Source organism: Triticum urartu, chromosome 6A (assembly GCF_056163025.1).
Source record: "Triticum urartu cultivar PI428250 chromosome 6A, HENAU_Tu73, whole genome shotgun sequence".
NCBI lineage: Eukaryota > Viridiplantae > Streptophyta > Magnoliopsida > Poales > Poaceae > Triticum > Triticum urartu.
Window position 1 is genome coordinate 39,839,646 of NC_141878.1, and position 24,098 is coordinate 39,863,743.

Genomic DNA, 24,098 nt, shown 5'->3' on the forward strand with positions numbered 1-24,098 from the left:
AAGAATTAATGATGTTCTTATTGTTGCAAATAGGAATTATGTGCCTGCAGATTTTATTGTTCTTGACATAGATTGCAATCCTTCATGTCCTATTATTCTTGGTAGACCTTTCCTTAGAACGATTGGTGCAATTATTGATATGAAGGAAGGAAATATTAGATTCCAATTTCCATTAAGGAAAGGCATGGAACACTTTCCTAGAAAGAAAATTAAATTACCTTATGAATCTATTATGAGAGCCACTTATGGATTGCCTACCAAAGATGGCAATACCTAGATCTATTCTTGCTTGTTATGCCTAGCTAGGGGCGTTAAACGATAGCGCTTGTTGGGAGGCAACCCAATTTTATTTTTATTCCTTGATTTTTGATCCTGTTTAGTAATAAATAAATTATCTAGCCTCTGTTTTGGTTGAGTTTTTTTGTGTTTAATTAGTGTTTGTGCCAAGTAGAACCGTTGGGAAGACTTGGGGGAAAGTCTTGTTGAACTTGCTGTAAAAAACAGAAACTTTAGCGCTCACGAGAACTGCTGTCATTTTTATTTGGAAAGTGATATTTAGTTAATTATTTTTGCAGATGATTAATAGATAAATTCCTCACGTCCATAAATTTATTTTAGAATTTTTGGGGTTCCAGATCTTGCGCTAGCTACAGATTACTACAGACTGTTCTGTTTTTGACAGATTCTGTTTTTCGTGTGTTGTTTGCTTATTTTGATGAATCTATGGCTAGTAAATTAGTTTATAAACCATAGAGAAGTTGGAATACAGTAGGTATAAAACCCATATACATAAAGAATGAGTTCATTACAGTACCTTGAAGTGGTCTTTTATTTTCTTTCGCTAACCGAGCTCACGAGATTTTCTACTTTAAGTTTTGTGTTGTGAAGTTTTCAAGTTTTGGGTAAAGATTTGATGGATTATGGAACAAGGAGTGGCAAGAGCCTAAGCTTGGGGATTCCCATGGAACCCCCAATATAATCTAAGGACACCTAAAGGCCAAAGCTTGGGGATGCCCCGGAAGGCATCCCCTCTTTCGTCTACTTCTATCGGTAACTTTACTTGGAGCTGTATTTTTATTTACCACATGATATGTGTTTTGGTTGGAGCGTCTTGTATGATTTGAGTCTTTGCTTGTTAGTTTACCACAATCATCCTTGCTGTACACACCTTTTGAGAGAGCCATACTTGATATGGAATTTGTTAGAATACTCTATGTGCTTCGCTTATATCTTTTGAGTTATATAATTTTGCTCTAGTGCTTCACTTATATCTTTTAGAGCACGGTGGTGGATTTGTTTTATAGAAACTATTGATCTCTCACGCTTCACTTAGATTATTTTGAGAGTCTTAATAGCATGGTAATTTGCTTAAAATCCTAATATGCTTGGTATGCAAGATTAATAATAAAACTCTCTTATGAGAGTGTTGAATACTATGAGAAGTTTGATACTTGATAATTGTTTTGAGATATGGAGATGGTGATATTAAAGTCATGCTAGTGAGTAGTTGTGAATTTGAGAAATACTTGTGTTGAAGCTTGTGATTCCTGTAGCATGCACGTATAGTGAACCGTTATGTGATGAAGTCGGAGCATGATTTATTTATTGATTGTCTTCCTTATGAGTGGCGGTCGGGGACGAGCGATGGTCTTTTCCTACCAATCTATCCCCCTAGGAGCATGCACGTAATACTTTGCTTTGATTACTTGTAGATTTTTGCAATAAGTATATGAGTTCTTTATGACTAATGTTGAGTCCATGGATTATACGCACTCTCACCCTTCCACCTTTGCTAGCCTCTCTAATACCGCACACCTTTCGCCGGTATCATACACCTACCATATACCTTCCTCAAAACAGCCACCATACCTACCTATTATGGCATTTCCATAGCCATTCCGAGATATATTGCCATGCAACTTTCCACCGTTCCGTTTATGACATACTCCATCATTGTCATATTGCTTAGCATGATCATGTAGTTGACATAGTATTTGTGGCAAAGCCACCATTCTTAATTCTTTCATACTTGTCACTCATGCATCATTGCATATCCCGGTACACCGCCGAGGCATTCACATAGAGTCATATTTTGTTCTAAGTATCGAGTTGTAATTGTTGAGTTGTAAGAAAAATAAAAGTGTGATGATCATCATTATTAGAGCATTGTCCCATTGAGGAAAGGATGATGGAGACTGATTCCCCCACAAGTCGGGATGAGACTCCGGACGAAAATTAAATAAAAGAGGCCAAAGAAGCCCAAATAAAAAAAGGGAGAAAGAAAAGAGGCCATAAAAAAGAGAAAAGGCCCAAATAAAAAAAATAAAAAAATGAGAGAAAAAGAGAGAAGGGACAATGTTACTATCCTTTTACCACACTTGTGCTTCAAAGTAGCACCATGATCTTCATAGTAGAGAGTCTCTCATGTTATCACTTTCATATACTAGTGGGAATTTTTCATTATAGAACTTGGCTTGTATATTCCAATGATGGGCTTCCTCAAATTGCCCTAGGTCTTCATGAGCAAGAAAGTTGGATGCACACCCACTTAGTTTCTTTTTGATCTTTCATATACTTGTAGCTCTAGTGCATCCGTTGCATGACAATCCCTACTCACTCACATTGATATCTATTGATGGGCATCTCCATAGCCCGTTGATACGCCTAGTTGATGTGAGACTATCTTCTCCTTTTTGTCTTCTCCACAACCACCACTCTATTCCACCTATACTGCTATATCCATGGCTCACGCTCATGTATGGCGTGGAGATTGAAAAAGTTTTGAGAATGTCAAAAGTATGGAACAATTGCTTGGCTTGTCATCGGGGTTGTGCATGATTTAAATATTTTGTGTCGTGACGATAGAGCATAGCCAGACTATATGATTTTGTAGGGATAACTTTCTTTAGCGATGTTATTTTGAGAAGACATAATTGCTTTGTTAGTATGCTTGAAGTATTATCATTTTATGTCAATATGAACTTTTGTCTTGAATCTTTCGGATCTGAATATTCATACCACAATTAAGAAGAATTACATTAAAATTATGCCAAGTAGCACTCCGCATCAAAAATTCTGTTTTTATCATTTACCTACTCGAGGACGAGCAAGAATTAAGCTTGGGGATGCTTGATACGTCTCCAACGTATCTATAATTTTTGATTGCTCCATGCTATATTATCTACTGTTTTGGACATCATTGGGCTTTATTATCCACTTTTATATTATTTTTGGGACTAACCTATTAACCGGAGGTCTAGCCCAGAATTGCTGTTTTTTTGCCTGTTTTAGGGTTTCGAAGAAAAGGAATATCAAACAGAGTCCAAACGGAATGAAACCTTCGGGAATGTGATTTTATCATCGAATACAACTCAGGAGACTTGGACCCTACGTCAACACATGTAACAGGAGGCCACGAGGTAGGGGGGCACACCTACCCCCCAGGCGCGCCCTCCACCGACGTACTTCTTCCTCCTATATATACCCACATACCCCCAAATGATCAGATACTGAGCCAAAACCCTAATTCCACCACCGTAACTTTCTGTATCCATGAGATCCCATCTTGGGGCCTGTTCCGGAGCTCCGCCGGAGGGGGCATCGATCACGGAGGGCTTCTTCATCAACACCATAGCCCCTCCGATGAAGTGTGAGTAGTTTACCTCAGACCTACGGGTCCATAGTTAGTAGCTAGATGGCTTCTTCTCTCTTTTTAGATCTCAATACAATGTTCTCCCCCTCTCTTGTGGAGATCTATTCGATGTAATCTTCTTTTTGCGGTGTGTTTGTTGAGACCGATGAATTGTGGTTTATGATCAAGTTTATCTATGAATAATATTTGAATTTTCTCTAAATTCTTTTATGTATGATTGGTTATCTTTGCAAGTCTCTTCGAATTATCAGTTTGGTTTGGCCCACTAGATTGATCTTTCTTGCAATGGGAGAAGTGCTTAGCTTTGGGTTCAATCTTGCGGTGTCCTTTCCCGGTGACAGTAAGGGCAGCAAGGCACGTATTGTATTGTTGCCATCGAGGATAACAAGATGGGGTTTTCTTCATATTGCATGAGTCTATCCCTCTACATCATGTCATCTTGCTTAAGGCGTTACTCTGTTTTTAACTTAATACTCTAGATGCATGCTGGATAGCGGTCGATGAGTGGAGTAATAGTAGTAGATGCAGGCAGGAGTCGGTCTACTTGTCTCGGACGTGATGCCTATATACATGATCATACCTAGATATTCTCATAACTATGCTCAATTCTGTCAATTGCTCAACAGTAATTTGTTCACCCACCGTAGAATACTTATGCTCTCGAGAGAAGACACTAGTGAAACCTATGGCCCCCGGGTCTATCTTTATCATATCAATCTCCTACTACTTAGTTATTTACTTTGCTATTTACTTTGCCTTTATTTTACTTTGCATCTTTATCATAAAAATACCAAAAATATTATCTTATCATATCTATCAGATCTCACTCTCATAAGTGGCCCTATAGGGATTGACAACCCCTATTTGCGTTAGTTGCAAGGATTTATTTGTTTTGTGCAGGTGCGAGGGACTCGCGTGTAGCCTCCTACTGGATTGATACCTTGGTTCTCAGAAACTGAGGGAAATACTTACGCTACTTTGCTACATCATCCCTTCCTCTTCGGGGAAAACCAACGCAGTGCTAAAAGAGGTAGCAAATAGCAATATGTCCGTGGCCAACCTTTGGTCAAGCCCGAGGAGGTCAAGAACCTCCCAATGAGAATGTATGAATTGCATCAGTGGTACATGAACATTACCAAGATTTCCAATCAAGAGTCCCTCATGGTGAATGTCAAGGAGGAGCATTACTACCATGAGAAAGCTCTGTCCGTTGAGTATTCAGAACTATTTCAGTTATACAATCAAGATGCACTCGACAAATCTCTCGTCAGTTGCTATTGTCTTTAAGTGATTTCTTTCTATAATTGAAGTCTCAAGCTAGTTGTAGCGACCATTTTGATCAATCATTGCCTGTAATTATCCTCACTATATTCTTTTCTGTGGTATTATGCAGGATGAAGATGTATGAAAGGAAAAAATCTGGACGCTATGGCATTGGGTTCATTGACCCTAATACCGTTAATGAGTACACATGGAACATTCCAAGTTGTTGAGCAAGTTTAGAGGAAAGCATGCCAGAGTTCTTCAAGCGTCTCAATAGCAATGAAGATATAATACTTCCTTACAACTTCATGTGAGTCACACTGTCTTGTACTACAAATTCTGTTTTTGCTTACTAGCTAGCTAGATGTTAATAATTAAGTGTATAGGGTTTAGGCTAGTTGATTAGTGTTGTGCACATGCCCGCTTAATTAAGACATGCAAACGTGTGCGCATGCAGTTTTCACTGGATCTTGTTAATCATTAAAGTTGATAAAGGAACAGTTGAAGTACTGGACTCACTACTTAATTAAGGCAGAAAGTGACTTCGCCATCGTGAAGGGGATAGTCGGCAGGTAATTTCAATCATTTTTAACTATATCTCGGCCTATTTAATTAGTTCGTCATTTCCTGATATCAACTATTTAATAACCCCTTTATTCATTTTCTTTGCTGGCGGGCAGAGCTTGGGAAAAGTTCATCAAGATGACTCCAGGAAAATGGCGACAAAAGCTGTATTGGTATCGACCCAAGGTAAGTAATTAAGTATTACTAGCTAGCTTACCATCTCTTTAATTCTTGTTTCAATACCATTAATTAATTATCATGCTTGATTAATTATTATCTGATTAAATTCCATTCTTGTAAAGGCCATGAGGCAGGCTCCGGGGAATAATCTGTGTGCATACTACGTTTGCGAAAATATTCGCATGATGGCGTCCGAAAGGAGCAAATCTTCAAGACAGGAATGGGTACGTTTGCCAGAACACTATTCACAATATTTACATCATTATCGATATCTAGTCACACAACTAATACACATGCATATTGATCTACTTCTTAATAGTTCAAAGAGGTGTGGGAGAAGCTGCTAACAACGGAGTGCATACTAGCACTTCAAGAGGAAATAGCGGGATTTTGGCTCGACCAGGTCATAGATCCGAAAAGAGAATACTATTACCCGCTACCGCCCCCATGAACCACTTATTATCGTGCTCCGAAGGCACCAAGGCAACATGTAGGAGAAATTGTATATATATATACATGTGTATGTGTGAATAATTAATGGTGGTTGTGAGACATTCAATGATATATATATATATATATATGATCGGTTCTACGAGAAAATCTATTTATATATATGCATAACGTGTACAATACGTCGTATCGTAAAATACTAGTAAACAAAAAAGAATTAAATGGAAAACACAAAATTAATGGAAAAATAAAAAATAAAACCAAAACATTTAGTGCCGGTTGGTGTTACCAACCGGTACTAATGTCCTACACCCACCCGGGCCTGGCTTGTGCCACGTGGTGGCACTTTAGTGCCGGTTCTTGATGAACCGGGTACTAAAGGGGGGGACCTTTAGTCCCCACTCTTTAGTGCCAGTTGTGGAACCGGCACTAAAGGCTCTTACGAACCGGCGCTAAAGCCCGTTTCTGCACTAGTGATGTAACTGTTGAAATTTGAGGCGTGCCCGATCACTGCCCACGAACGCGCCTGGGCGTTTGAGGGACCGGATTTGCCAAGTCTGGCTGTAGATGCTCTAAAGGAGGTAAAATAATTGAAATTGACTCCACTTGTAATATATTTCGACAAAAAATTGAAATTCGACGACCTATAGTATCAAATCTGATGCACAAAAAGTAGAAAAGGTGGTACAAAAACATAGAACCCTTTCTTGTGCACTACATTACAAATCATAGATAACACATGGATGATTTTTATGCTAAGACTGATCGTCTCACAAGCATGTCCATTATTATGCATTAATTAAATATAACACATGGAGGATTTTGTTCCCTTAAAACAAATGTTTCAAGATGCTACAACCAGAAACTTTTATTGGCTTAAATGGATTGAGCCCCCTCCAACTGCACTCAACTTGTAGGATATTTTTTTCGTTTATGTCCATGAAAACAATCATCCAGTAAGATCGTTGATGATTGTAAATGACATTTATAATTACTTGATATTTTCATATATAATATCTAAATAATAAACTATTTTTAATTAGCATCTTCCATTTACCACCCCCTCATCTCAGGTGCAACTGCAGTCTTTTAATTAGAAACACAACAATAAAGTATTAGGCAATTTCATTGAACATGATAATCTACATAAGCCAACAATAATGAAGAACATGATATTATTTATATATTGTTCTGCTCTCAGCATGGTAACCACTCCGACAACTATTGCGCATAACTTTGTCCTTTCTCTGTTCATGACAAAGTATCACCTCTCAAGGCAATGGTAGGAGTTCCTATTTCTTATGGATGTCACAATTGATATAATATGAATTGCCGACGCCATTGTATTTCCAATCAAGTGGTGCCAAGCCTATACAAATGCAATACTTCTAAAGAACTAATGATCTTGGTATCCATAGATCTATAACAAACAAATACAAATAATTAGAGGCCTGGATATCAAACATAAGATAGCCCCATGTAAATTACATACATGTAATCCTTGTAAATATTTTTCTTCTAATAAATTTAAGTAGGCTTTCAACCTTCTGTTTTAGATCTCTGATAGGAAATATTGAATCTCAACAGCAAAGATCAAACACATGCTTCCCCGTCTGAGGTGTATATATGTGTAAGTTCTTAATTGGTGTGCTTTCAAATTCTTCTAGCTCATAACACCATAATTCCAGTGATTGTGGCATATTTTTTTTGGATCATATACATAAGCACTTCTTCACCCTACAATATTTTGTAGGGGGTCAGACTGAAAAGCGAAACATACGCCTTTTTTACAGAAATTGTAAAGTTAATGAGACTAAAGAAAAAATGAATACCAAATAGTAGAAACAAAGCCGAGACTAAAGAAAAAATGAATACCAAATAGCAGAAACAAACCAGACATTTGAATGTCTGAGCAAAGCGGGAGATACAAGAAAACCAATCAAAATCCAAAGACAAGGGGCTTTAGTGCTACAATCACTACTTTGTTGTCTTGTATCATGCATGCTGCTGCTTTGATGTTCCAATCACTATTTTGTTCTCTTGTCTCAGGCATGCTGCTGCTATTGTCACTATTACTGTCAGATTTTTCTAGGCTGCTCCCAACTAATGTACCCAGGATGCCCCCATCTTTTATGTTCATTGTTTCCTTGAAACGGCTTCTGCAATCTCCAGAACTAAATTATTGTGGGGTTAATCAGTTGTAACTTCAAGTTTAGAATCAACACTGCTAAGTTTTTCGCTCCTGTATTGCAGGAGATGCTGAATAAATGGCATTCAAGTATCCATGATCTCGGGACAAAACAAATCTAGTCTGTTGCTGGATTTATGTATCGCTCATTATCATTGAAGAATTAACGAGTCAGCACAAGCTATCTAAAGCACGTCAGACCAAAAAGCATGCCATGATTAGGAGGATCTGTTTCGGTGAAATAGTACACCGAGTGATATGAAATGTATCATCTGCACGGAATGGAAATATGTGCAATGCAACGTTTTAAACTGAAAACCTACCCGGCTACATTTAAGTGATATTTCTGGATTAAACATTTCACTGACCAAGGATATCATTTTTATTCATCTCAAACTGAAAGGGACAAAGTAATGCAATATAACAAGAGATATGCATCTTCAGAATCAGCCCTCACAGATATTAACCACCGAGAACAAAACCTACAACTCAGATTTAATTCATTGAAGTAAATGAAAATTCAGGACAGCCTAGCTAGCAGAATCATAGTATATATATGGCTACCAAATTACTGTACTTAACTCCAAAGGTCTCTATAAAGACGTTCTTTATACTCAGAAAGTACTTCAGATTAATGAAGCAACAACAAGATAAAACAAATTAAATACGCACAAAATATAAAAGAAGTCATTAATACGTCTCGTTATCAAGAAAATGATTGCTTGAGATTAAATATTTTTAGAACGAAGGCTCAAGTCGAGCCCGGCTTTGAATTAACAAAGCCATCAACCGGCCAGGATTACATCAACCGCCAAACTTACAAAGACAGAACAAAGAAATAGCTAAAAGGATACAGAGTGTTGTGCCAACAGCTAATAGGCTTCCTACCATATACAAGCAAAGATGAAGAAACTAAAGAACAAGACCGGCTTGAAGGCAATGAAGCCCTCCACTGAGTGCAATCCACCCCGTCGAGACACCAGCGAGCCTTGAGGAGATCCAACTAGCATGTAAGGGTAACGCTGACAGCTCCATAGACTCCGACAGAACCGTTGACAACCTCCTACATCTCTGAAGGGGCTCCCTAGCCCCTCGCCTGGCTCGAGGCGCCGATCCGCCGGACGATGCAAACGCTCTCCCAAGAGCAAAGGTGTACAACCGACGCCATTGCCGCCCGGAAAGCCTGACCAGGGCACCACCAACTCGCGTCGCCGAGCTCCACAAAGGCAAACATGGTACTAAGAGGGAACCAACACTCAAGGAGAAGCAAAAAGCACGGCGGGGCTGCTGATGATAGCGCAACGATGGTGGGAAGCCACTGAACTTGGAGAAGAACCTCCAAGACACCACCAACTCCGACCATGTCGCCGCCGGACGCCCACCAACCAGACCGAACTTGCCACCATCACATGCTCACCGTAGGTGGCACCTCCATGAAGGTGACGGCACCGCGAGCGTCGCTGCCACCCAATCCAGAGGGATTTGGGTTTTCACCCCGGTTTACGAGCAGGGAGAGAGGCAGAAGAGGGAAAAGGGGCACCTTGACGGCGCCTACAAGTAGGAGACGGCGCCCGCAGGCGTCGCCGTCGTCGTGGCCGGCATAGCCAGCCGTGGATTTCTCCAGGCCCCACATCTCCCCCACCCCTGCCACAGACGCGACGCCGGCGACCTGGGCCAGCCGGAAAAACCAGATCTGATAGAGCCGAAACGGTTGGGGGCGGAGGCGTCAGATCCGGGGCGGGCGCCCCCGCGGCCCCCGCCGCCGCCTTGCCACCCGCGTGGCCAAGGGGGGCCGCCAGCACCAGCGACGGCCGCCAGCTGAAGACGGCGACGCACCACCACCCGAGGCCTCCGCCCCGGCTGCAAAGCCCCTTGCGCGAAGCAGGCGGACAGATCCTCGCCACCACCCTCCCCGGCGGACGCGCGGCTTTCCGGCGCCCCCCTCCGGTGGTGGCGAGGGAGAGGGAAAAAGGGGGAAGGAGGGCTAGCGGCGGCTAGTGTTATCGCCGCCCGAGTCGCCCCTTGGGAGCGACGCGGGGGCCAAGGGGGCGAGACAACCACCGCCTCTTCCCCTAGCTATAACTAAGCTACGGCCGGCGTATGTGCCACGCACCGATCATTGAGCGGCGGACGAGCACGGATTTGGGCCCTGAGATTAATTTTTAATCGGTAGAATTACAAGTAATTCCTCCCAGGCCGGCGTATGTGCCACGCACCGATCATTGAGCGGCGGACGAGCACGGATTTGGGCCTTGAGATTAATTTTTAATCGGTAGAATTACAAGTAATCCCTCCCAGCCATGAGCGGCTCATGTCCCGTCCCCTGGGCACTGCAACGCATCAAAATTGGCTCGTGAGATCGATTACTGTGACTTACCCAATTAATTTCCCCCACGCTGGAGAAAATCAATCAGCTTGCATGTGTGGTTGCGTACGTGCACAACTCGCCGTGTACTACCATACATGCTTGCTCGGAAAGAAATCGAGGTTGTTCTGCATCTTGCCGGAAAGGACTTGGTAAAAGTTGCATCTCTGCATCCAGATATTGCTTCGGTTGGAAACACGCAACAATATATAGATACCTCCACAGAAATACACGCACACACAATTGGATTGCTATAAGAGGCTAACCTTTGTTTCTTTCTTGGCTTTATTTCTTGTAGGGTGTAGATTAAAAGGACCACGTACATTAGATTGCCAAAGGCTCGAGTCCCGGCTGAAACAGACAAGCAATACATGCACGTACATGTCTAGCAGGAGCACGGTCGGTTCAGGCACACACCGGTCGCCGCCCTTTGCTAAGCTGTCGCTGCCATGCCCATGTCCCAGCGCCGTTGCAGACCAGAGAGAGCGTGGTGAGAGATGAGAGAATAACATACCTGCATTGCTGCCACCGCTGCCGCCAATCTATATATGACCGCCGCAACGCGATAGAGACGATGGAGAGTGCCGCAATGTGGAGGAGCTTGAAGTTGAAGAGGACTTCAGCGGAAGAAGAATCTTGGAGACTGAGCATGGCAGCTTGGGCATCGAACACCATTCGGACAACGTTGTCCATGGATGGCAAGCCGCCAGTTCCAAAGATGGGAATGGGATACCAGCGAGGATGGACAACAGCGTCGGTAGGGTACTCCATGAGAGGGGCGCTAGGGAGGGAGAGGAAGATTTAGATCGGGATCGTAAGAGAATATTGAGAGGGACGAGGGCTCGTGGTTCCGGTTTTTCCTTTTCTATTTTTCATTTACACATCCGGGGACAGGGCGTGGGAGAGGAAGGCCAAAAAATCAGAGACAAAAACCGGAGCTCGTGGAAGGAAATCGGCGGGGATTGATTCTTTAGATGGATGGGGGGTTGAGTTCCAACGAACGACCCATCCTGATGGATGACACGTGGCATTCACAAATCACAAAGCATCTAATCTTCCTCCTCCTGATTTTAAATGGGGGATGGGGGATGCTTTGTGATTTATAAATGCCATGTGTCATTCATCAGGATGGGTCTCGCGTGAGACCTGGTCTCATAGAATTCTTTTCCGTACGCACTGAGACATTATTAGTAATAGAGATTGATTCTTTAGATCGATGGGGGGTTGAGTTCCAAGGAACAAGCGAACGAAACGATGTACGCACTGAGACATTATTAATAGTAGAGATAGAGAATATATTGATCTTATTGACAACTAAAATCGATTTAAATATGTGTTTCCTATTTAATGTGACTGAGCGATTTAAATTAAGGTTAATTAATTTAGATTTGATCTTTAGAGATTGATTGTGATTGATTCTTTCACGTAAAGACATTACTAAAAATAACTTGCACCAGCATGGAAATATCTGATCCGTTCAGATTTTTTTCGTTGTGTGTGAGAGGATGACACGAAACTAAACCGATGGGGCTGGAGGAAGGACAAAAAAATTAACGAAATAAAACGGTTGAAAGTGGTGGGACAAAAATAAACCGTACTATTCAACCAACTCAGACATTAGGAGTAGAGATTATGGCTCAGTTTTAAAATTGATTCCGTGTGAAAAATCTTTATTTAAACGAACAAAATTACTTTCATCCATAATTGATAATCAAGTAATTGGTTGCATTAATGGTTTGATTTGTTAATTGATTCGGCATTTGGTTTCTAAATTATTTTCGCATTAATGGTTTCGTGCGAACCAACCAAACGACGTACGATCTCCTCCATTAGGAGTAAAGATTTAAAATTGATTCCGTGCGAAAAATCTTTATTTAAATGAACAAAATTACTTCCATCCATAATTGATAATCAAGTAATTAGTTGTTGATTTGTTAATTGATTCGGCATTCGGTTTCTAAATTATTTTCGCATTAATGACTTCGTGCGAATGAACCAAACGACGTATGATCTCCTCCATTAGGAGTAAAGATTCGCATTAATAACTACGTGCGAACCAACCAAACAACCAACGGTCTCCTCCATTAGAAGTAAAGATCCCACAACCTGACTCACCAACAGTCACCAGCCAGCACAACAGTTCTCTCCGTTGATCCTGGAGAAGTCATAGGTTGCACGAGGAAGGAGATGAAGCCGAAGCGGTCGAGGGCGGCCCTCATGGCCGCGCTGTGCGTGCTCCTCCTCCTGGTGCTGCTGCCCGGGCAGGCGGCCGCCCAGTCCCAGTCCCGGTCCGAGTACTGCGAGTGCTTCGACGGGTGCTACCTCAGCTGCAGGAACGACCACCACAACCCGCGCTGGGACTGCATCCCGTCTTGCCAAGACTCGTGCACCATCTTCACCAGCCAGGCCGGCGGCGGTGCCGCCCCGTGCGACTGCGAGACACGCGCCTGCGAATCGTCAGCGGCGCTGGCCGGTAAGGCACAACGGACCACCTTTTATCACATTCTTCTTCTTCTTCTTGAATCTTGATGAGTTGAATCTGTGTGTTCTTTTACTTTTGGAAAGGATTATTTCTTGTGATGATGATTTCTGTTCTTGCATTGCGATTTTGCAGATGCACCTGGCGCCGCGGTGGATAATTAGCCTCCAAGCTGCTCCGTTTTTGGAGAAGAGAGGAAGATCTGAAGAGCTAGCTTGTCGATCATGCATGGGATCGTATACAAACGATGTTGAACGGCTGTGATTGTAGCAGCAGCCAATGAAATGAGTTTCTGCCGATGTTATGTTGATACACAAGGCGTATAATAATGTTTCCATGGCTGGATCACAATTCACAACAACCAAATTTATTTGTCTTTTTTTGTGCGGAAAAAGTGAAAGCAAGTATTCTTAAGCTAACTTGTAGAATGGCTAAATGACACTCTCCACTTGGCCATGTCCGAACTGGCTAAATGACACTCTCCACTTGGCCATCAACCATTTCACCGAAACTCGCTGCATAACGCGGAGGCGGTACTAGGGTAAATCGTGGCCATTTCAATTTCCTGAAAATAACGAAATACGATGCTCCATGCTCGAAAAACACATTACGCGCCATCCAGCGGGATAAATGTCGGTTACAGCCTTGGAGCTTCAGTGCCCATATAGAGCCCCTCCCCACGCCGCCACACAGTCTCTCACACACTCACCGCAGCATTCCTCTCCACTCCGTTGAACGTAATATTAGTGGGCAATGTACTTGGCACATATCTTTGTATTAGAAGGATATTGTTTACCCCTCAAAAAAAGAAGAAGAAGGATATTGTTTAGGAGATTTCTTCTGATTGTAACCTCCTTGTATTCTCTACAATATCTCACACTCTCTCTGATTTCCCTGGACCCTCAAGGATTGTAACCAACTATATATGCGCTGATGGGATAGGCCCCATATAATCAATACTATAGACCAACGCGGGCTCTCTACAGAGAGTTGAGACGCTTTGATCATCTTGCACATGGTATACAGAGCCCCTTTTCCCCATAGTATCTAGCTCCTGTTTTTTTTCTCCATCCATGGTGTGCTCCTCCACCACCCCTGCCTTCAACCTTGCCTCTCAAGTCTCGGAGAAACTCTCCCGCACCAATTATATCCTATGGCATGCCCAAGTGCTCTCTCAGATCAGGGCTGCGAGCATGTATCTATATCTATAACTATATCTATACCTACTAATAAATCTATATCTATATCTATATCTACTATCTATCTACTCTACTTTAATTAATTTTAATTTTAAATTTTAATTTAATTTTTAATAATAATGCAAAGTGCGTTTCTCCAATTTTTCATCCGTTCACCTACGAATTTTTTTATCCGAGATGGTAATAAATTTTTATGCGTTCATCTACTAGAAAATAAAAATGGTTTGTCCTGAATTTCGTACCTGAGCTGCGCTCTGAGGCCCAGCGAAGCCAGCCGACCTATTTGCCACATGGAGTGTCAAATAGCCAGAGCTTCGCACAGGTTGCCCAGTACTAGGCTGGCCCGTTTTCGTTTCATTCTGTGTTCTGTTTTTTTCGTTCCTTTCTCTTCTTCTTTCCTATTTCTTTTTACCTTTTTCCCTTCGAAGTTTAATATTTTTCCATAAATTCAAAAAATTTAAAATACTCAGAATTACAAATTTTTTTCCAAATTTTCGATAAATGTTCCAAATTCCAAAAAAAAAATCCTGGTTTCGAAAATGTTCAGATCTTTATTTTTTTCTAATTCCGAAATTCGTTGAAAATAAATAAATATTATGCTCTCCAAAATTATACAGTATTTAGAATAAATCTTTTTGCATTTTAAAAAATGTTTGAAATTCGAAAATATTGTTGTTTAACTGAAATGTTCACAAAGTTAAAATAATTTTTGCATTAAAAAAACACATCTTTGAAAATAATTCTTAATGTTCAAAACATGTTCCCATTTTAAAATATCATTCATTAATTCATAAAATGTTTGTGTTTTTATAAAAAGTTCATGTTTTCAGATTTTTTTTAATTTAAAAAATGTTCTAATTTAAAATTTTGCTCATGTTTTTTCGTAAATGTTCAGAATAAAAAACTATTCACGTTTCAAAGAATATTCGGAAATTCATTATTGTTTTTTATGAAAAGTTCAAAAAAATCATAAAATGCTTCGAATTTGACGCTGCATTATGTTCTTAAATATTCGGGCTGGCCATTGGTTATTGGGACACATTTGTCTGACTAGCTAGCAACACGTCAACATGACTTTGATTTATGCGCTATAATTAGTAATCCATCCGGTTATGCTGTGTAGGAGACGCCGACAAACCCCACCACTATCATGATCTCGTGTGCCAAACATGACCCGCGAGAAGACTACAGCTCCTCGCTCTGTTGTCCACTGCTGTGGAGACTATTTTTGGAGGACACATCATTTCTCTCAGGTTGCTTCTGGTAAAAAATATCTCTCAGGTTGTGATGCACGGGCATATGTGCTAGTGAGTACTTATACAAATCTACACCTGAACCACCCAAGACAATCACCACCAAATTTTTTTGTGGCAAGGAGCAAACCACCATGTACCCAGCACATGTGATCTGGGCATGAGAAGATCAGCAAGTTCTTGCCTACTTGCTGAATAACCTATCCAAGGAGGTCCTCATTCAGGTGGCCTCGCATGAGCAGTCCCATGCCATCTGGGTGGCCATCACCAGCATGTTCACCTCCAGTTCGAGGTCACGCATCAACAACCTTCGAATCAACCTGACGAATGCAGACAAAGGTATCCAGTCTGCTGCTGCCTACTTCGGCCATATGCGCTCCCTCATGGACGAGCTCGTCATGGCGGGCGACCCAATCACCACCGACTAGTTGATCTCCTTCGTCATCGCCGGTCTGGACATGGCCTATCAGCCCATCGTCTCCGCCCTGGATGTCCGTACAGATCCTCTCTCCATTGACGACCTCTTCTCCATGGTTCCCAACTTCGATCAGCAAGTGGAGCTCTTCCATGGGACGGGCACGGGAGGATTCAAATATTCCGCCAATGCTGCTGCACGCTTCCGCGGCAACCTCTCCAAGGGGAACCACGGTGGTCCCCGATATAGGAGCGACGGCAAGGCCATGGCGGCTACGGCGGTGGCCAAGGCCATGGCGGCTATGGCGGTGGTCATGGCAATGGCGACCATGGCAGCGGTGGCTACAACGGTGACCATGGCGGCTACCAGAACCGAAACACCTCCGGGCGCCCATACTACAACAACAACGATGGCCGTCAATGTGGCGGCACCTTCTTTCTCCAAGGGTATAATGGCATCTGTCAATTTTGTAAGAAAGATAACCATATTGCAAAAGATTGCAAGTGGCGCTATGTCGAAGATAACTCTAGGAAGAAGAAAGTTGCTGCCATAGCGAACACCTCCTATGGAGTAGATACTGACTAGTATGTTGATTCCAGTGCCACGGGTCACATCACTAGTGAACTCGAGAAGGTCACCATGCATGAGAAGTATCACGGCCGCGATCAAGTTCACAACACCGATGGTATAGGTATGGAGATAAGTCATGTTAGCAATATGCATATTCCTAGTACATAAAAAAAATCTCCTTTCCGTTTATCGTGTTGCTCTCGACTACAATGTGTTTCTAGAATTTCACACATTCTACTTTTTGATTTATCTTCTTAAGAAATGATCCGATGTATTTCAAGTCTTTCACAATTTTTAGGCTCTTGTTGAAAGAAAATTTGATTGCAAAATTATTGTTGTTCAATCAGATTGGGGTGGCGAATACGAGAAATTAAATTCTTGAAATGTAAGGGATTGGTGTTCGAAACAATGTGTTTTTCTTGGCTATAGCCCTAACATAAGGGATTCAAATGTCTAGATGTTCCCATTGGTCGAGTTTATATCTCTAAAGATGTTGTTTTTGAAGAAACCAAATTTCCATTTGAGCAACTCCACCACAACGCCGGTGCTTTACTTCGCAAAGAAATTCTCCTTCCACCACACCTTTCCAATTCCAGGGCTGATAATTGTCTTGATCCAACTATGACTAACCCTCCTACTAATTGTGTATGTTAGTTGTCTCATGATGCAAAAAAAAAAAATTCAGAGGAAAATAGTGATCATGCAGCTACAAGTAGCACTCAAAACCATCAGTTTATGTGTCTCCCAGGGAGAGACACAACTGCTGGTGGCATTCGAGGCGTATCCGCCTCAGAGCAAGTACAATAAAGTGATGTAGGCGGGCTATAAGAGATGTCACATTAGATTTGTGCCTAGTTGCAGGACAGAAAAGAGGAGAGAGAAGAGAAAGCGGGCTACAAACTTATTGCCAACTGTAGCACGAGACCCAATAAGCTTTGTGAGAGAAAGAGGTGGGTCATATATTAATTATATGACATACTAGTATGGCTAATCATTGTATGGGTGGGCTATTAGGTTGGCTATAAGTGACATGACAACTCCATATAGCCGGCTCTTGGCTATATTATTAATCATGCTCTCATATCAGGCATAGCAGCCGCCTGGCGTAGCAGCTTCGGGATTGGCGCCCGATCCGCGGCAGGAGACGCACACTGGTCCGGTTAGCAGCCCGCCCCAACCCGACCCTGCCACGTGCCCAGCGGGGCGCTGTGCGGGGACGCACGTGATGAACCCAACGAGGAGCAGAAGGAAATGATAAGCAATTTTCAGTAAGGTATTCTCTACAAGTACTGAAAGTAGCGGTAACAAATAGTTTTGTAGCAGGATAATTCGTAACAAGTATCAAAATTAACAAAGGTACAACAAGGTGGCCCAATCCTTTTTATAGAAAAGGACAAGCCAAAACATTCTGTTATATAAAGCAAAGCGTTCTTAAGGACACATGGGAATTACCGTCTAGTCACTTTCATCATGTTGATTTGATTCGCGTTCGCTACTTTAATAATTTGATATGTGGGTGGACCGGTGCTAGGTTGTTGTTCTTACTTGAACAAGTAATCCACTTATGATTAACCCCTCTCGCAAGCATCCGCAACTACGAAAGAAAAATTAAGATAAATCTAACCATAACATGAAACATATGGATCCAAACCAGCCCCTTACAGAATAACGCATCAACTGGGGTTTAACCTTCTGTCACTTTAGCAACCCATCATCTACTTATTACTACGGAATGTCTTCCCTTAGGCCCAAATATAGTGAAGTGTCATGAAACCGACGTTCACATGACACCACTAAAGGAAGGACAACATACATATCATCAAAATATCGAACGAATACCAAATTCACATGATTATTTATAACAAGACTTCTCCCACGTCCTCAAGAATAAAAGTAACTACTCACAAATGAATATTCATGTTCAAGATCAGAGAAGTATTGAATATGCTAGTATCATCATGTTCTTATGTTCATGCCATGCTCATATTGTTCTACTTGTATCATGTTCATCTTGTTCATGCTATGATTGCTATGATAGTATCATGTTAATCCTTGTTAACCTGTAATTGCCATGATGTTGTCTGTCTTGATTGCTCTTGGTTGCTGTGCGCTTGCAAATACATTCAATGTACTGACCTGGCGTGTCATGCCAGTTTGCAGGTCATGCCGGATTTAATTGCTTGTTTGCTGTGGATCCCTTGTTTACGAGCTAGGATAAGTGTTTCAGTCAGAGTGTCTATGGAGTGGAGTTCATCACCGTCGTCACTGTTCCGCTGCTAGAGTTATTCCGTTGCTTCGTATTGTTCTGCTGCTTGCATGGAGCAACCGTGGCAAGCGTAGTGTCACCGTGCCGATGTAATCCCCTTGTATCCATATAGCTTGTAATAAAGAGCTGATTTGTTCTATACTAAGCAGTGTCGTATTCCAGAAGACATCTCCTCGATCTCTTGGCTGGAATACGGGGCGTTCCGATTTCTCTAAGCCGGAGTGCCACAAAGTCCTCCTGCTGGCGCACCGCCTCCACGCACATGACTTCAAAGGGGAGTTACTCAACGAATTAACTATAAAAATATTGCTATGTATGGTTTGTCATGTACTGCAACAGGTGAACCCGGCAATCTCACGGATGCACTTGGTGATGCACAATGGAAGAAGGCTATGGAGGAAGAGTACAAAGCACTGCAAACCAACAATACACAACATTTAGTTCCTCGAAGTCAAGGTAAAATTTTAATTGATAGTAAGTGAGTCTTCAGAATCAAGAGCAAATCTGATGGAACTATTGATTGCTATAAAGCATGACTTGTAGCCAAAGGTTTTAAACAACGATATGATATTGACTATGAGGACACCTTTGTCAAGGCTGCTACTATTCATCTTGTCCTATCTATTGATGTTTATAGGGGATGGAGCTTAAGGCAACTAATGTGCAAAATGCATTTCTTCATGGTGTTCTGGAAGAGGAGGCGTACATGAAACAACCTACTGGGTTTGAGGACAAGAATGCACTGTTTCATGTGTGCAAACTTGATAAGGCTCTTTATGGTCTAAAGCAAGCACCACGAGCCTGATACTCTCAGTTAAGTGCCAAACTACAGGTTCTTGGTTTTGTTCCTTCCAAGTCCGGCACATCCCTATTTATTTACAACAAGATGCACACAATCATATTTTTTCTTATCTATGTTGATGACATCATTATGACTAGCTCATCTGACAAGGCAGTCATAGGCTTGTTCAAGGATTTGAGCTCAGACTTCACCCTTAAGGATTTGGGCGATTTACACTTCTTTTTGGGCATTGAAGTAAAACAAACCAGAGATGGTTTACATTTATCACAAGAAAAATATGCTACTGATATATTAACTCGAGTTGGCATGCATGACCACAAACCCTCTCCCACTCCATTGTCAAGTTCTGAACATTTATCCTTGACAGAAGGAGAACTCTTGAACCAGGAAGACAACACAAGTTACAGAAGTATAGTTGGTGTGCTTCAATACTTGACTCTCACCAGGCCTGATATATCTTTTGCGGTTAACAAAGTATGTAAGTTTCTGTATGCTCCCACCACTTCTCATTGGACGACAACCAAATGTATTCTGAGGTATGTGAAGAAAATGCTAGGTACTGGCCTAACATTCAGTAAATCATCCTCTACTCGTGTAAGTGTCTTTTCCAATGCGGATTGGGCTGGGTGCTTAGATGACAGACAGTCCACTAGTGGTATTGCATTTTTTTTATGGCCCAAACTTAATTTCATGGTGTGCAATGAAGCAGAATTGAAGGCACTAGCAAATGCTACAACTGAAGTTATTTGGGTATAGTCTAGACTCAAAGAACTTGGGGTGTCACACATACAAACCCCATGCCTTTGGAGTGATAATCTTGGTGTTACTATTTATGTGCAAATCCAGTGTTCCATGCCAGGACTAAACATATTGAGATCGATTTTCATTTTGTTCGAGAATGAGTTGCTAACAAACAATTGGAAATCAGATTTATCCCGTCCAAAGATCAGCTTTCAGATGGATTTACTAAAGCCTTGCCCGCAAGAAGCTTTGAGGAGTTCAGACGTAATCTTAACTTGTGCAGTTGTGATTAAGGGCGGGTGTTGAACGTAATATTAGTGGGCAATATACTTGGCTCATATCTTTGTATTACAAGGATATTGTTTAGGAGATCTCTTCTGATTGTAACCTTCCTTGTATTCTCTACAATATCTCTCTCTCTCTGATTTCCCTTGATCCTCAAGGATTATAACCAAATATGTATGCGCTGATGGGATAAGCCCCCCCATATAATCAATATAAACCAACGCGGGCTCTCTACGAGGAGTTGAGGAGACGCTTGGATCATCTTCCACACATTCCCTGATCCTGAAGAAGAAGAAGCCATAGCTTGCACGAGGAAGCAGCAGATGGAGGCAAAGAGGCCAAGGTCGGCCGCCATGGCCGCGCTGTGCGTGCTCCTCCTCCTGGTGCTGCTGCCCGGGGAGGTGGCCGCCAAGTCCAAGTTCTGCCGGTGCTTCGACGACTGCTTCCCCGGGTGCGTGAACAAAAAGGTGCCGCACTTCCTCTGCCAACTGTTCTGCGCCAACAAGTGCAGCCCCAACCAGGCCGCCGTCGGCGGCGACGCCATGTGCAGGATGGCCTGCAGCAAGCTGAGCATCAAAATCTGCGGCTGGTCAGCGGCGCCGGCCGGTAAGAAGACGTCGGACCGTCTTGATCACATTCTTCTTCTTGATGAGTTGAATCTATGTGATCTTTTCCGTTTGACAAGAATGGTTTCATCTTTTGTTCTGATGGTTTCTGCTCTTGCATTGCAATTTTTGCAGATGCAACTAACGCCGAAGGCTGCGTGCAGAACTGCAACAGGAGACTGAGCCACATGGCCCGTACCAATTAACCTCCAAGGTCCAAGCTGCTCCGGTTTAGGAGAAGAGAAAAAGATTTGAAGAGCTCGCTTGCTTGTCGATCATGGGATCATTACATATATATGATGTTGAGTGGCTATGATTGTAGAAGCAACAAATAAAATGAGTGTCTCGATATGCGAGGCATGTATACATAATATGAAGTTAATTACGCTTTGATTTGGTATTTCCAATGTTTTTTTTTCTTTTTTGTGATGAAAAAGTGCGACCTTCACCCCCTTATCCCGAGATGAGAAAAAAATCCGAATGTTAGCCAAGCCATTGAAATTGAAGCCTTCGCTACAGATCAGAGAAAGGAGAAAAAAATAACACGCCCAGAAGCAAAGTAGCATTCTACTGAAACTTAATAACAAAGGCTAATACTGATTATTTGGCTTTGGTTTGCCTGTCTTCCTAAGAATAAGGAAATCATTTCTTCATAAGCAAGTTAGGCTTCAACTTTTTGGCAGGAACAAGTGAGCCATCTTATTTTCTTCAGAAGCTAGCTCATAAAATATTTCAATTCTTAGCCAACTCATAGAGGAATTCCAAACTTTGGCAACTGATACAACATCCAAGGCTTCATAGCATCTAAAAAGCGAAGGAAAAGTAGCGCTGGAACACGCACAAAAGGGGACATAAAGGAACATAGGCAAATCAGTAGACAGTAGCTGCCATATGATTTAACGAAGGCGCATGACACAATGACATTCCAGAGAAAGCTCAAAACGGAACAAGAGCCGTTAGGAAGATATCTATACTACTATTAAACAATAAAACAAAAACTTCTTTAAGCATACCTCACAAAGCGTACACACATCCAATACCACCGCACGACCCACTAAAATCAATCTAACGGTTAGCCTTAACCTAAACCATTTTCTGTGTGCACTTAGCAATTTACATTGACTGACCGTACTCCACCGTGAAGGAAAATATGAAACTCCACGCCTGAGCAATTAGGAAACTAATAATCACGGGTGCATCCTATTCTAGGAAACTAAATCAGAGTGCATCCATCCTATTAGGAAACTAATCTCAGACAAATTCATCCTATTAAAAAACTTATTTCGGACGCATCCATCCTATTAGGAAGCTAATCGCGAGCCGCCTGCCGCCATCATGCACGCTAGCCACAATGGGGGAAGCGCGAGGAGCTTCGTCTTCCTCCGGAAACACACGTGCTATCGCCGCCATCGTCTTCTGTTTGGAGGCCAGGCGCTCTTCTGCCGCTACTGCGACGACTCCATCCACGTCCAGGGCATGCTCTCCGGCAACCATCGGCATCCGCGTTGACTTCAGCTCCGTTCGCAGCACCCACGCCGACAAAGTGTCTGTTTAGTGGGTGCACGTGCATTACATATTAAATAAGAATCGTGGGGCTTCAAGCAATCTAGAATTATAGATTTGGAATTATCTTAGGTTGTCGATTGCTATACTGAAAATGTGTAATTATATATGGCACGCACATAAGAATGCAGCAATCTTGTCTTACAAAGTAGGATCAAGAGGGATACTGAAGAAGTCAAGATGCAGAGTCTATTTCCCATGATTACTTCTCATGTTCATGTCGGCTTCCTTGGGCTTTACTTCGTACCACCATATGCATAAAACTGGACCGTATCAAGAGGTAACGCCATCCCCTTGATTAGAATTGCCTTATTTGTGCTATTTGATCAGTGTGTGTTTTACATATGACGTTGCTTTACCTGGAATTAAGGTGGGTTGCACCTGCCTAGGCACTATCTCCAGGGATAGGTTGGAAATCAGAATATATGATTCATTCTTAGAGAAAACTTTACACGCGTCACTTTAACATAATTGCACAACAGTCCAGTAAATTATGTAAGATTCAGTAGGAAGCAAGATATTGAAGATGTACTACTATTTCAGTTACATGATTCTATACATCTAAAACGGGTCACATGACTCCATAACTGTTGTTAGAGAATATCTCTCGCTGTTCTGTAAAGGTATGCAATCTCTACTGCGTTTCAATAAAGAGAATTTTACCATACAGAAGGATCCAATGAAGAAACTAATCCGGCTGGGTTCCAATAAATAGATCCTTTAAAGGATCTGTCCTAATACAGCTGCCGTATATTGGTACAGAGAAATCATATAAACTGTACTCAGTCGGATTTATTTTGTTTCATGACAGAGAAACCAAATACCTTTCGCTATTTTGGCACATATATTTATTCTTATATACTTGTGCAGTTTTGAATGATCCAACATATCTGCAGTCATCAAACTTGAAGACATGATGTTTAAGGCCTTATTTGCACCGTCTCTCTTTCTTTGTCTGCGCGCCTCTTTCCTCCAATAATAATAATGAACAACTTTTTCCGGATCAGGTATTACACTGTTACAAATGTATGCTGAAGCTACTCCTTACGACAAGGAAAAAGAGGATGAATGCTTTCTATCTTCACCAGTTTTGTAGCATGTTCCAAATTGTTGGCTCTTTCTTATTTGAGGATTCATCATTTTTTTTGTAATTTAGAAGCTGACCTGAAAGCTTGATAAGGTTAAGCTTGACAAATACTCTAGAATACTTTTCCTTTCATCTTTATTTTTCTTCATAACTTATTTCAGTTTCTATACG

General features: G+C 41.9%; 2 protein-coding genes across 2 annotated transcripts; both read left to right on the plus strand.

The window, feature by feature from the left end:
* The first annotated feature begins 12,671 nt into the window (after positions 1 to 12,671).
* Positions 12,672 to 14,238, plus strand: LOC147963652 (uncharacterized). The gene is made up of 2 exons (XM_087528588.1): positions 12,672 to 13,135; positions 13,277 to 14,238. Exons 1-2 carry the CDS (start codon positions 12,850 to 12,852, stop codon positions 13,303 to 13,305), a joined length of 315 nt encoding a protein of 104 aa, XP_087384714.1. The 5' UTR covers positions 12,672 to 12,849; the 3' UTR covers positions 13,306 to 14,238.
* A 6,706-nt stretch (positions 14,239 to 20,944) lies between these two features.
* Positions 20,945 to 21,540, plus strand: LOC125517573 (uncharacterized). The gene is made up of 2 exons (XM_048682778.2): positions 20,945 to 21,278; positions 21,413 to 21,540. The coding sequence occupies exons 1-2, from the start codon at positions 20,996 to 20,998 to the stop codon at positions 21,481 to 21,483; spliced, it is 354 nt and encodes a 117-aa protein (XP_048538735.1). The 5' UTR covers positions 20,945 to 20,995; the 3' UTR covers positions 21,484 to 21,540.
* Positions 21,541 to 24,098: the final 2,558 nt, after the last annotated feature.

Coding starts and splice junctions, on each gene's coding strand:
- LOC147963652 (XM_087528588.1), top strand. CDS start 12,850: ATGAAGCCGAAGCGGTCGAGGGCGGCCCTCATGGCCGCGCTGTGCGTG. Junction 13,136..13,276: donor ATCGTCAGCGGCGCTGGCCG/GTAAGGCACAAC, acceptor GCGATTTTGCAG/ATGCACCTGGCGCCGCGGTG.
- LOC125517573 (XM_048682778.2), top strand. CDS start 20,996: ATGGAGGCAAAGAGGCCAAGGTCGGCCGCCATGGCCGCGCTGTGCGTG. Junction 21,279..21,412: donor CTGGTCAGCGGCGCCGGCCG/GTAAGAAGACGT, acceptor CAATTTTTGCAG/ATGCAACTAACGCCGAAGGC.